This window comes from Carassius carassius, chromosome 14 (genome assembly GCF_963082965.1).
Source record: "Carassius carassius chromosome 14, fCarCar2.1, whole genome shotgun sequence".
NCBI lineage: Eukaryota > Metazoa > Chordata > Actinopteri > Cypriniformes > Cyprinidae > Carassius > Carassius carassius.
In genome coordinates, this window is record NC_081768.1 from 18,858,876 (window position 1) to 18,872,643 (window position 13,768).

A 13,768-nucleotide genomic window follows, 5' to 3' on the forward strand; every position below is an offset into this window, starting at 1 on the left:
CTCAATGTATGGGCACTCAATGGTTACCCGCTGATCTCGCAGTGGGAGTGCTAAATACCATCACTCAGGCTAGAGCTCCGTCGACACGACGTCTGTATGCCTCGAAGTGGTCGGTGTTCTCCAGCTGGTGCACAGCTCGAGGTTATTCACCCCTTAGTTGTGAGGTGACGGAGGTCCTCTCCTTCCTTCAGGAGCTGTTGGATAAGGGCAGAGCCCCATCCACGCTCAAAGTTTATGTGGCTGCCATCGCGGCGTTTTCTGAAACGGCGTCCGGTCAGTCAATAGGAAGGAATGATTTAGTCATCCGGTTCCTCAGAGGAGCTAGGAGGCTGAATCCTCCCAGACCTCCGTCAGTCCCTATGTGGGACCTCGCGGCGGTTTTGGAGGCCTTGAAAGGTCCCCCTTTCAAGCCTAGCCAATCGATTAGCCTTCAGCATCTGTCGTTCAAGACAGTATTCTTGTTGGCTCTCGCTTCTGTGAAGCGTGTGGGTGATTTGCATGCGCTCTCGGTGAGCCAGTCGTGCTTGGAGTTTGGGCCCAATAACTCAAGAGTCATACTCAAACCTAGGCACGGTTATGTGCCGAAATCCCTCAACACACCGTTTCGGGCTCAGGTTATTGCCCTGTCTGCCCTGCCGGTGTCAGGGGACGATGGAGACTCGAGTCTTCTTTGCCCTGTCAGGGTTTTAAGAGCTTATGTGTCTCGCTCTGCTGCCTTTCGGCAGACGGAGCAGCTATTTGTCTCGTTCGGTGGGCGTTCCAAGGGAATGGCTGTTTCGAGACAGACTCTATCCAGATGGATAGTTGACGCCATAGCGTTAGCTTACGCTTCCAGGGGCCTTCAGTGCCCGTTGGGCGTCAGAGCACACTCCACAAGAGGCATCGCCTCGTCGTGGGCGTGGTCTACTGGGATCTCCTTGCAGGATATATGTATGGCGGCAGGTTGGGCCTCGCCGTCTACACTTATCAGGTTCTATAACCTGGAGGTTCCCGCCTTGCAAGCAAGGCTGCTGTCGGTATAGGCGAATCAGGGCCCTGAGGGGAATTCTGAGTTCACGAGCGCTATGCGCTGCCGACTGTTATATGGGCAGTATTGCGTAAGACCCGCATTGCCACATGGGTCAGGCCTTGCCTCGGCTGTGTGACGTCATATTGCCGCATCTACGGATGCTGCTAGATATGGGACGGAGGGCTTTTTCCCTTTTCTGTCCTGGACTCTCTGTGAGTCCCTCAGGTGACTGTGCACTGTAAATCCTGGGCGTTGCTTCAGGTTTATTGGTGTGTGATCCCTGCGCGCACGGCGTTTTACATTGGGTTCCCGTAGCGTCTTAGCTAAGACGCAGTACGAGAGAGCTCTCGTAAGAGAACGTACTCGGTTACTAAACGTAACCTCGGTTCTCTCTAGAAGAGCGAACGAGTACTGCGTTCTCTGCCGTGCGCACGATTCACTCTGGTTCGCTTCGGCGATGAAATAAATCAGGTGAGTCAGCCTTTTCGAGCTCCTTTTATAGGTTGGGCCACACCCGTTTCGGCGGGAAGTGGCAAGAAGGGCGCGAAGCGCCCTTATTGGTCTGATGTTGCATCAGCCCGCGCTCGATAGGCTGTGCAGTTGCCGCAGAACAAGCCAATGAGCGAACGATCCGTCTCGCCTATGGCTGTGTACTGCTGCAAATGCGCTTTACAAAAATACAAAATTAAGGATAATTTTTTGCTTCAGTATTTCGTGAAAAGAGACTTTTCCCGTAGCATCTTAGCTAAGACGCAGTACTCGTTCGTTCTTCTAGAGAGAACCGAGGTTACGTTTAGTAACCGAGTACGTTTTATAGTACAGAGCAAGTAAAAATGCCGGTTAACAAACCAGGCATTTGTAGGGTGTCCACAAGTGACATCAATTTTTTTTTTTTTTTTTTGGCAGTACAAACTATTCAACCTCATTCAGGATGTTGCTAGTTGATAAACTTAACTACTGTAGGTCATTTCTACAATGTTAGTGGTAAATGCTGTTACTCTATCAGTTATATAGTAAAAAAAATAATGCAAGCTTGATTCCACTGTGTCAAGTCTGATCATTAAACTGAACCCAAATCTGACTCTAATTCATGTCAGTTAAGCTTCTCTTGTTTGGTCAATATTGAAAACTCAGCACAAAGTTCGTTGTCAAGATGTTTATTCATTTCTCATGACATTACAACAATAGTTCAGTACAACAGAGCACTATTGCTGCTCTTCATTGCTATAGAATGTTACTTGATGCTTTTCTTCCACTTGTGCAGACCCAGCAATGGTGTACATCAGATTGTGCCAGTTAATGTAATCCCCAAGTTTGTATTTGGTCTTTGCCTCCATGTAGGTCTTAATCTGACGGATGGGCAGGACTTTTCCATGTATATGCACATCTGCTATGAAACCTGTGAAAGCATTGTGTTGGTTGAACCCTCCATCATATTGGGTCTGACACTGTCCGAGTGTTATGACAGGATTTCCTTTGAAAGATGCTTTAGGGCCCACTGCCTTCTTAATGCTGGCTACTTTATTCACAAACATCTGGGCAAGACCGCTGTTGGCATCCCAGGTCGCACACATTGAGATCCACTGATTGTTGTTAAACACCAAACCATCCAACTGAACCTTGAAGCTATGAATAGTCATCTCGTACTGTTTGCTGTAACCTAACCACTGTAAAGAAAAGTCTTGAGGGTACGATGGTGTAGCCAGAGAAAATAGACATGGGTCGAGACTCATTCGTTCAGTGTAGAATCGCAAACACACGGTGGCTGCAGACATGTTCATGGATTCATTCGGGTGGAGCTTCACCCAGGTGTTGGTGTTCAGCTGTGGGAATGTGATGACCTTCCCCCTCAAACATTTTCTGTCTTTTATCGGCTCTGTTGTTGATACAAGTAAAGGTTTTCAGCACTTAAGGCATTAAAAGCTCTATAATGTGAAATGACACTGGTTGACCCACATAGACAGCAGTATACAAACAAAATAAACTGACAAAGGCTGTCTAAATTCTTTTATTTATTTTTTTTTGCTTTGTCCAGTGGTATTAATGAACTAAATTCAACATTATTATAACCAACGTTAATTAGGTGACCTCTATTTTAAAAACTGTAGTAGTCAGCATTTGAAGTGGATCAAAAAAGTTAATTAAAGTTGTCCTAGGACAAGAACGCATTTTGGTTTAAGGACAACTTTGATGAAAGTTTTTGATCCACTTTAAATGCTGACTACTGTATATTGTTAGTATCACATAGTACTTACGGGACAACACCAAATCGCAAAAGACAATAAAGATAACGTATGAAGCAAGTCTCTTCATGGTCCTGTTGGGTCGAGTCAGGCATGTGAGAGGCACCTGAGCGCTTCGCTCTTGCTCTTTTATACTGCACCACTGCAGTGAGGACACTGCATGTTAGTGATGATTCAGCAGTTTGGTTACATGCATAGATAAGGAGCAGGGCTGAACGATTTGGCCAAAAACTGAAATTTGTAACTTTTATTCTCATATGAAAAAGTATAACTGCTGCTGAGACATTTAAGCAAAAAGAACAAAGAGACCACATTTTGCTTTCAATGGAATAGCTGCGTTTTATGAGTGTTCACACGTGGGTTCAATCTTTATGAGAACCAACTAAAGCCACTTTCTGTGGGACTTTGGTTATATTTAGTTACATCTTTTTAAGTTATTATAGTGTCTCAGTCCATATTGCCATTTTATTTAGAATTATTGTGCAGCCCTCACTGACCTGTTGCTATCTCCTTTTATAAACAAAATTATTATTAAGGTTAAATTGCTAAATTCCTCTTATTCATCCTCCAGGTGAAAACAAACACAACATTTTAATCATCAACATTTTAATCGTTTTCATAGAATACTTTTTACATTTTCACAAGCTAAGAATAAATGTGACAGATCGTGGAAGAGACTTGTTTTATTTTTATTATTTTTATTGATTCTCTGGAGCAATAAGATGTGGATGTAGTGAAATATAGTTTTTACAGTGTAAGATTCTTACTGTCCTGCTACCATCTTCACAGCAACTTTATGTCGCAACCAAACCCAAATACAGCAGACCACCACAAAATGCCTGCTTAGAATCCATAACAAACCGCATCCAATAGCCTTTATTAAATTTCCATCATTCATGCTTGGTTTTTTAATGTTCATACTTTTAAAGTTCCCATACTGCTTACCAGCAGAAAAGACAATATTACAATAAATAAACTCATAATGCGAAAGGATACAAAAATAAAATTCCCTTTCTTTTTGGCTTACCATAAAACAATAACATAGTGGTATAGTAAATAAATGGCTGTTGTACATCTCCTTCATTTGGGATATAGGACAGGACAGCAATAATTACAGATGCAAGTCTTCAATTTGTACTGTAATATCTAAACAAAATATATACTGTGTATATAGTTATTAAGAAAAGTGATAAATCCTTACCCAGTATGATAATACATTGTACAACCAAATCCCAATTCAAATATAGCAGGCTCTATAAACATAGTTCATGTAGAAGTATATATGTTTGAGTGTTTATTATTTATTTTTTATTTTTTTTTATGTAGCACTTAAAATGTCCTATAAATAACATGGAATACAACAATACATTATTTTTTTGTTCAAAAATGCCACATGATCCAAAGCAGCATGTCATAGACTCTTTTAACGTGTACCGCTGAGGTGGTTAAACTGCACATGCCTCATACTGCCATATATAAGACTTCTGAAGTATATAAGAATTCTCACTGGTTTTAAGTAATTGTGATGCAGGATCACAATACTGACTCTTTCAGTAACTTTTGTATAGACATACAGTACAAAAAACTGGCTACAGTACATAATGCATACATGACTACTGTAGATTGCATGTTTCGTTGGGGCCAAAGTATGAAAATCTCTGTCAAAGCAACATCAGAAAGGCAATATACACTTGATAGATACACGGATGCCGGTAAATTTAGCCTTGTGAGTGGTGATGCAATTTACAGATACTTATATAAGCAATTGTAACATAGAACCTTGACACATTGTTTGATTACACAAGAATCAATGCTGCTGCCTGGCCTCAGTCCATGTTTTCTCCCGTAAACTGTGACAGAGGAGTTCTGAAACCCCAGTTCTATTGACATATCCATCCAGTCAACCCATGACCTCATCCTCAACCTTCAAACAAACACATACAAACAGCATTTCACATTCACACATGCATCCACACGCAAACACACCATAACAAACCAGAGCAAAGTTATCAAATAGGCTCCTTCATGTATTTTCAGACAAAGCTACTGTCCTGTTGGTCATCCAGTAAACTCCCCTCTAAACCCTCCTTTCACTTTCTGTGACTAGATGTTTTGTAAATGTCTTTTGATATGTTTGACCTACAGATGGGCCAGTAATGCTATCGAAAAACTACGGAGAAGCACTATTAGTGAGAATCTAATTTTCACCGTAATGTAAAAAAAAAAAAAAAAAAAAAAAGATTGCAGAAGACAATTCGTAAAAATAAACAGTGACCACGTCTTAAAAATTACATTTTAATAGTGTCTTGGTTTTACTTTGTGTACCAGTGAGCAATGGATAGAGCACACTGTATTGTTAAGTGCACAGATAAGATAAATCTCTACTGCTGTGACAGGAGTCCTTATGATTTCTGGACCTCAAACACATAAACGGCACAACATCACATGGGAATGCTGCAATGATTCCAGGGTTCTCTTGCATTTCTTTCCCATTTCATCTTCTGATGCGAAATCAGGAGGGAAGAGAGACAGAAACTCTAGTACACCAAGACCACTTTGTTTTGTTGCATCGACAACATCAACAAAAGCTCTTAAAGGGGTCATATGGCGTTGCTAAAAAGAACATTATTTTGTGTATTTGGTGTAATGCAATGTGTTGATGGGGTTTATGGTTCAAAAAACACATTATTTTCCATATAATGTACATTATTGTTTCTCCTCTATGCACCGCCTTTCTGAAACGCATGGATTTTTACAAAGCTCATCGTTTTGTGATTGGCCGAATGCCTTAAGCATGTGACGGATATGTTACGCTCCTTAACATACTGGGATGCCGTCTCCCATCAGGACGAGTCTCAGTCCAGCTGCTCTGCTTGTGCACATTCCATCGTCAGTTCTCTTTTAGCAGTTCAGTCAATGCACTGTTAGGAATAACTGAGTAACTCAGTTATATACAGGTTTATAAACTGAATAACTTAAGTAATTTGAGGATTAGTGCGTACTGGATATGCGAACTGTTTCAAACGTTTCAGTTCGATTTGGTGAACTAGTTTGACCGGTTCACTTAGAAGATCCGGTTAAATAGAACGACTCTTCGTGATCCGGACATCACTAGAACAGTCAAAACCAATACAACCCATTTCAAACGAGGCATTTGTTGCATCCAGTGGGGACATAATTACTGATTATAATGACTTGTACTGTCTTTTTATGCGTTGCATTGAGTATTGCTTGCTAAACATAAAACTATGTCTGCATTTGTGATTGGAGAAACAACAAACAACAAGCTTTGCTCTACACTGCTCAAAACTCGCATTTGAATCAAATTGGCAAATTATTTAAATATAAAAAACGTACTTACAGGCTGCCTCACTTTTATAGAAACAGCCTTTGTGCCACAGAAGCATTGTAGGCTACTCTCATGGGAAACAGTCCTCATCCTCCATAAAATACGCAGCATACATCTGAATATTTGGGTTGAACTGTTCTGGAACAGTGTTGTAAATACAACTTAACCTCTGATTTCTAGTTGTGTCCTCTTTTGGAAGACCAAACAAAATAGTTTAGCTTTCACAATGAAACACACAGCATCTCCACAACATGGCAGCGGCAGCAACAGAGAGAATTAAAGTTACGCCTTCTTTCTTTGCGTGAACATTTGGGCGGTGTTATGCAAATCTTCCCACATCGTGAAGTACATTTTTTAAAAATATTTTATTCATATATTTTTATTGTTTACTTTTATTTCATTCTTTCATAGCTATATTTATGTATATTTCTTCATCTGTGTTGTATTCTTTAATAACTGCACTGTCCATGGAGTGGACCTGACCCTGACGACATTTCACTGCTGGTTATATATGCTCTATATAACTGTGTATGTGACGAAAAAAAATCTTGAATCTTGAAGTAGACGTGGGAGCGTGTTAGAACAAGTCGTTTTAGGTAGGCATGGTTGAATCTTAACTTTGATAAAGAATATCTCTTTGGATTTTACACTTTAGTCTTTGTAACTTTACAGATCTTCTTTATGCACCAAGAGCTTGTAACACTCCAAAGAGAAAGGAAAACTTGAAATCGCATCATATGACCCCTTTTAAAAAAAAGAACAGAGAGAGAGGAAGGGAGGGACTAAGAGAGAGAGAGAGAGAGAGAGAGTACCGAGTACAACAGATTGACCAGGAACAGCTATCGACTTTCTACAAATTGTGACTGTCCCTGTTGTATGTTCTTAGGTGGCTACAACATCGCTATGGTGAAGATGCAGTGCAAGGAGGAAGCCAGCAGGAGCAGCAGAGAGCTAAGGCCTGATTGAGTTCCCTGCCAAGTGGACGAATTCCTGGTGATGGCATTGGCGGAGCTGGGGTCATCAATCTGTGGGTCCTTGGAGAAACACAACAGTGAACAGGCAAAAAAAAGAGGATGAGCATTTAGTCTTACCAGCCTAAAGGTGGTCAAACATGGCAGAGTTCAGCTATTTGATTTTGACATTTTTCATTATGATGTTAACTTGAACTTTTCTAAAAGGAATTGTATGTGTTTGTGATTGGCTTTTCAAGGCTTTTAGTACACCATAATGCATTGCAAAAAACCTGGACTTTCACCTTGCAAAAAATAAATAAAAAAAACCCTGGTTCATTAAAAAATAAAAATGCCATTCTGTCTGAGTTATACCCAACACGGGTTCAGATGTCTGTGGGATTAGAAAAGCCCTTTGATTCAGCAATGAAACTGTTCTCTGAAAAGAGGTCCTCATTTTTAGGGCAGTTTGGGCCTGCCGCTGCAACACTAAATGTCATTCTAGCATATAATGTTGCTTTTATTATGTACAATGACATTTAGTGAACTTTAAAAGGCAGAAGATAAGCAATGTTCACATTTTACCATCGCCCAACGAAAAGATCATGTGCATACCGGGCAGGAAGAGCCCTCTAGTGCCAGGTCAAAATTCAACCAAAAGGGGCCAATGTGACATGAGATAATTACTGCTTTGACTCTCTTTTTTTTCATTATGATTAATCCTTTCAATAGCACTTGACATATATCAGAGATATGCTTAGTTTGAGATGTGCTATCAGTTTTTATTCTGGCATGAAAAGATGTAAGCATACTTACCACACATAACACATCTATTGTGTTGTTTGTATTTAGCTTCTGTGCCTAGAAAGGGGGAAAAAACTCAGTTAAAGTAACTGAATATAAATTAATAACATTTTGGACCAAGAAAACCATTACTAGACTACATATTACAACAGTCCTGCAGGAGGATCCACACTGGATAATCAATAACAAAATAGCCAGACTTCTGTTTATAGCTTCGATTGTACATCCATTAATTGTTAGTTAATTAGTAGTGTGTGTTATAATGATATTAACAAGTTTCAAATCTATTGTGATTCTCTTTTTAGGTAGTGCCAATAAAACAATAGAGAATTAAATGTGTGCACAGGCTGATATCAATATTAATCATAGCAGGTGGGTTACTTGAGGATTCTCAGTTTGAGGGCACATTATATTTCTCAGATTTTAGCATTTCAAATGTAACCCTCCAGAAGCTTACAATTTAGTATGGATTTCACTTCCTTGTGTGTGTGTACTTGTTGTATAGGTATGTGTGTCTTAGAAAGTGAGAAGCAGTGGTGATATAGGAGACCTGGTGACAGTATAATGAATGGATTCCTGTGTGTTGGCGGTTCGGTATCCTCCTGAAACTAGCCGCCTTGAACCTAAGCCAGAGCCCAGCATGATAAAGCAATGCCTTTATAAACAACATTATAAACAACCGCGTCAACAGACCGGCAAAAAGAGGATTTAAGGTTTAATATTAATGATTAATTTCTCCAGCGTGAGAAACATTTTTTAAATTAAAAAAATAAACCAACAAAAGTCTAGAAAATGTGATGTTCAGGCCAAAAAAAAAAAAAAGAGTTGGATAATTGTTCTCTGTACACATCAAATGCTGTTTTAATTACATTGAAGCAAAATGCAAGATATGGCACTTTAATAGTGCGAATAAAAAGGAACACAAAACTCATGAAATTGGCCCTTAATCTCACTGAATCACTTGACAGCATACTAAGCAGAGAGTTTCTCACTTTTATTATATATTTAGAATATGAGTTCACACTGAATGCAGAGATCTCTCTCGTACTGCTAAAGCAGAGTGTTCAATAATTTAGAAAATATGCCCAATACTTGCAATCTGACATGCTTTTATATGAGGTATCATGTTATGTCTCTTTGTTTGAGGGTGTCAGTGCATATCTGGCTCTGTCATTTTACCCAAAAATACAAAAACCCTTTCTATCACATAACTGAAGGGGGAATTAAACCATTTGGCTGGCTGTAAACATCTCGGTTCTAAACAAGAGGCAAAAGCAGTTTGATATGCAACAGAGGCTACATTAACATGGCATTCATATGCAGGAGTTGTCTCGCTAGTTTTCCTAGAGGTCAGCTGGGTGTGCTGTGATCATTTGTAACCGATGAAGAAAGACTGGCAGACATATCCCATGAGTCTGCACTCTCCGTCTCTGTTCTTCTCCTCATTTTCACACTGACAGCTGCTCCCCCTCAGAGGACTACGTTTAGCAGTGAGGCTAATACAAAAACATGTAAACTCATTAACCCCACTTTCTCCTGCTGCTGCGCTTTTCTCTGTTGAAGTGTTTGGGTCTGGATGCATGCGCGTGTGCGTGCCCTAATGTCTGTGATTATTTATTAGCCTTGTTTCTAATTAAAAGACATGCTGTATATAACCAACTCTAACCCTGGCTGTGTGGGTCTTGTTGTTGGATTGAACTGTTGTCTAAAGGGATGTATCTTAATACATTTATGCATTTGGCAGACACTTATATCCAAAGTGAGTAGGATTGCATTCAAGGTATACATGTTATCAGTGCACAAATTTCTTGAGATTTGAATCCATGACCTTGGCATAGCTAACGCCTTGCTATACTGTATGAGTTACAGGAATGCTGTTTAGTCAAAAGTCTAATTACACACAAAAGTTCATTTTAGGCCAGAGATGAACTGACCCTCCCTGACTTCCCTCTGCCTGTTTTTTTCTTTCTTTCTCTCTCTCTAATAGAATTTTGGTCCACTTTTGCCTTTGGCTTTCTAAGTTGTGGTTTAAAACACACTTAATATTCAGTTATATTGCCAAATAGACTGCGCTGACATTATCGGATGAGAACAAAACTTGAACTGAACTGAGCTGGAAAATGACACCATTGTCTCCTGTAGAGCAGCTTTATAGCTGAATCGACTTATTTTCATAGTTGATGCATTTGGTTTTAAAGCTATATAGAATCAACACTGATCTGACCTGAGTTAAATAGCCACTCTATTGTCTTCTGTAGAGCTGAATTGATATCATTTCATAATTGATAAACTGTTCTAAACTGAAATATTAAACAAACTTGAGCTGAATAAGGACATTATTGTCTTTTTTTTAACTGCTTTGCAGCAGAATTTGAATTTATTTCCTATTTAAAGAAGTTTGCTTTATACTGTGATGCTCCTTTGAAATCATCTATATTGTATAAATCGCTAGAGATATAAAGGTGACTTGGCAGATGATGATCAAAACCTTCAAATCAAATTTTCATTTCCCATGAGAAATTTTTAGTGCAGTCACCTATTATTTATTATAGCACTCTTATGTAAATTAGGCATATGCAACCTAACCATTCCCTTCCTAAAACATAATTTTCAAGATTAACAGAGGTATTTATTAACGTCTAACATATGAAGACGATGAACACAATGTCTGTTTTAAAACCCTGCATAAAACCCTAAGGAACCCAACAATGCATACATTAAATTTGAAGATCTATGTCTGCAATAGTTCCACTGACCTGGAGGCTTCCACAGAACTGGTAAAGGGAGTTATCCGCCGGATTGAGATGGTTGATGTGTGTCCCTGGCTCTATGGCATTGGGTGATCTCTCTCTATCTCTGTTCCTCTGGGATGGTGTTGTCATAGTGGTGGTTGTTTGCACTGGGGGCATTGGCTGCCAAACGCTCACATCCGTCCCATTTCCAAATGCCTGGATTGCATTACCTACATAAAAAAAGCAAAGATGGTTTCTTCCTCATATTAAAAGAGAGATACAATGAAATATTTAAGAATTATTTGGAGGGCCAATACAACACTAGTTTTGCCTCCTGTCTTGATAGTCTGAGAGATGTTTACCATAATATAAGAGTACCCAGAGATGTATGACTGTTTATTAGTCTTTAAGATATGTGTTTTATAATAATTGAATTAACAGAAGGACCAGCAGTGTGTAACGTACTGTATTTGACTGATTGCAAGCACAGTTATCACTAACATATTAAACCTGACCTTTCAAAACAGTTAATAGATAATGTACTGTTTGCTTTGCCTGCTTGTGTAATATACTGGAAATTGTGCATATTTGCTTCTCCACATATGAAAATTAGGAAAAGACTAGTTTTTGCCCAAACTCTCAGTCAGGGCCTCCCCAGTTTTCCTAAGAAGTAGGACCTACTGCCTCATTATATGGACCTCTGAAAGGCTCTTGCTCTCTCTTGCATCTCCACTGAAAAAATACAGACAGCACACTCTTTAGCACAAACACTGCAGTCTGTGTCTGTGAAGACACAAAATCCAAGAAAGTGTGGTACAGTATGTGTAGTTGTTTTACTTTGTGAAGTTGTTCTGCTGTATCAGAAACGTCCATCCTGTCTCACAGTGCTTAGTTATGTCTGTCACTGCACTTTATCTTAAATCTGCTTCTCTAATTTTATCATACTCACATGTAAATCATTTGAACAAACATGATAAATGTGTTGTTAGCTATTTTTAGTTTTCTTTCTATCTCTCTAGGAAATACTGGAAAAGCCCCGCAGGCTCTGAGCGCTTTGATCGTTGTTTTAGTCTATAAGCCCTGACACATTTTCTTCAGCAGATGAATCGTGTAGTTTCCTCTCATGTGTATGTCTCTCAATGAGTCATGTTCTCTGAATCCACCAGCTGATGTCTGGAGACCTTCATATCCACAAGGTTTTAGGTTTCAAAGAAGAAAAAAAAATGCACTACAATATAAGGCTACTGTTTGCTGTTTTTGTAATTTTTTTTTTCTGATGAAATGCAGACCAGCTTAAAATATGCATGCTTTTCTGATGTAAAAAGCATTTGTATTAAGATGTTTTTCAGCAGCGCACATTTAGTAGCACCCTTTTTTTTCTAACTGAATAAAAAAACATTTACGTTAGGGGTCAAAAGGGCTGTTATTATTATTATAATTAAATTTTTACATTAATACCTTTTCATTGTAACAAAGTTTGTTTGAGTGACAATGAAGATTGGAGAGATGGCTGCTGAAAATTCAGCTCATCAAAATATTAAAGTTTTTATCACATAAATGCAGGCTTGGTGAACATAAGATTATTTACTCACTTAAATAACAACTATACTCCCCAAACTTATGTATCTACAGCATAATTTATTTGTTTCATCATATTTATTTGTTTTCTAAAATAAAAGTTCATTTCCAGCTTTCAATTAGATTTAATTCCCAGTTTTTTTTAACCCCATTATATGTTTAAAGGTCCCATGACATGGATTATTTCCTTTTCTTTAAATGCTTTTTAATGTTTCCTTAGGTGTACTTATATTGTTAGTATGATTTTTACATTTAAAATTTAGAAATAAAAAGCATTTTTATATCCTGATAATAGCCCTCTGGCTTGAATGCTCTGTTTGAAGGGGCGTGTCTGCTGTGAGACTCCGAGTAAACGACAACTGTTTTGATTGGCTGACATCTTTGCATTTGAAATGCGTATTACATGTGGACCCCTCTCAAATATATATATATATATATATGGATTTGTTGATTATATAATTATTTTTTCGATCTTTTCCCATCACATGAAAGGCTGCAGTGATGAGCATTGAGTAGACTGAGTCTGTTTATCGCGTGAATGCAGTCATCTCGTCATTATTGCAACACGTTTTCTCTCACAAAATGCTTTCACCACAACTAACAGCAAACACATGAATACAGTAAGAGCTTTGTTGTGCAGCATAACAGCGTCATTCATTGTAACGGCAGTTTAGGCAAGAGTGTAGATATACTCGTGATGTGTGAGAGCTCCGAAAAAAAAGGGAGCGTTCTTTGATCGCTCTCTGTAGTTAAATCACAATTTAAATAACAGATTTGTTTCATGCTACTAAGAGAAACAACGTGAAGTTGATCGTTTAGTCACTGGCTTGATTCACTGATGCATAAACAGTATTAAACGATTTAGAAAGAAAGTCTGTGTGAACTTGAATGATTAACTACACATCAGAAATCACTGATCACAGATCAGGCATTAATGAACAGGGTTACTCACTGTTTGTGCCAGTGCTGTCGAATCCATATCATAAAAGTCTGTTTGTAAAGCCTTTGCTGATATTGCGACTGAATTATATGTTAATATTTGGGCGGGCAAAGCAGAGAAAGGGGAGGTAACATTTCTCTTTACAACGTCACAAAGAGGAGAT

At 38.8% G+C, this 13,768-nt stretch overlaps 2 protein-coding genes across 3 annotated transcripts in view; both read right to left on the bottom strand.

Moving 5' to 3' along the window:
- Positions 1-2,150: 2,150 nt before the first annotated feature.
- On the bottom strand, positions 2,151-3,382 carry apcs (amyloid P component, serum). Its single transcript, XM_059565538.1, has 2 exons — positions 3,265-3,382; positions 2,151-2,885 (listed from the first exon to the last, which is right to left on the bottom strand). The coding sequence occupies exons 1-2, from the start codon at positions 3,320-3,322 to the stop codon at positions 2,215-2,217; spliced, it is 729 nt and encodes a 242-aa protein (XP_059421521.1). The 5' UTR covers positions 3,323-3,382; the 3' UTR covers positions 2,151-2,214.
- A 3,890-nt stretch (positions 3,383-7,272) lies between these two features.
- The window catches only part of gfra1a (gdnf family receptor alpha 1a), a 72,073-nt gene continuing 65,577 nt past the window's right edge, over positions 7,273-13,768 (bottom strand). Inside the window, exons 8-10 of one of the 2 annotated variants that reach the window (XM_059566496.1) lie at positions 11,112-11,317; positions 8,368-8,412; positions 7,273-7,635 (exon numbers count right to left, since the gene is read on the bottom strand). In XM_059566496.1, coding sequence (XP_059422479.1) covers positions 7,492-7,635; positions 8,368-8,412; positions 11,112-11,317 — 395 coding nt within the window. In that variant the 3' untranslated portion in view covers positions 7,273-7,491. The remainder of the gene's footprint in view (positions 7,636-8,367; positions 8,413-11,111; positions 11,318-13,768) is intronic. The other variant, XM_059566497.1, reaches the window with a different exon arrangement.

What these genes read in the sequence shown, in the direction of transcription:
- apcs (XM_059565538.1), bottom strand. Translation starts at nt 3,322, where the DNA reads ATGAAGAGACTTGCTTCATACGTTATCTTTATTGTCTTTTGCGATTTG. An exon ending in TTGCGATTTGGTGTTGTCCC is followed by an intron (nt 2,886 to 3,264) that starts GTAAGTACTATG and finishes TATCAACAACAG; the next exon opens with AGCCGATAAAAGACAGAAAA.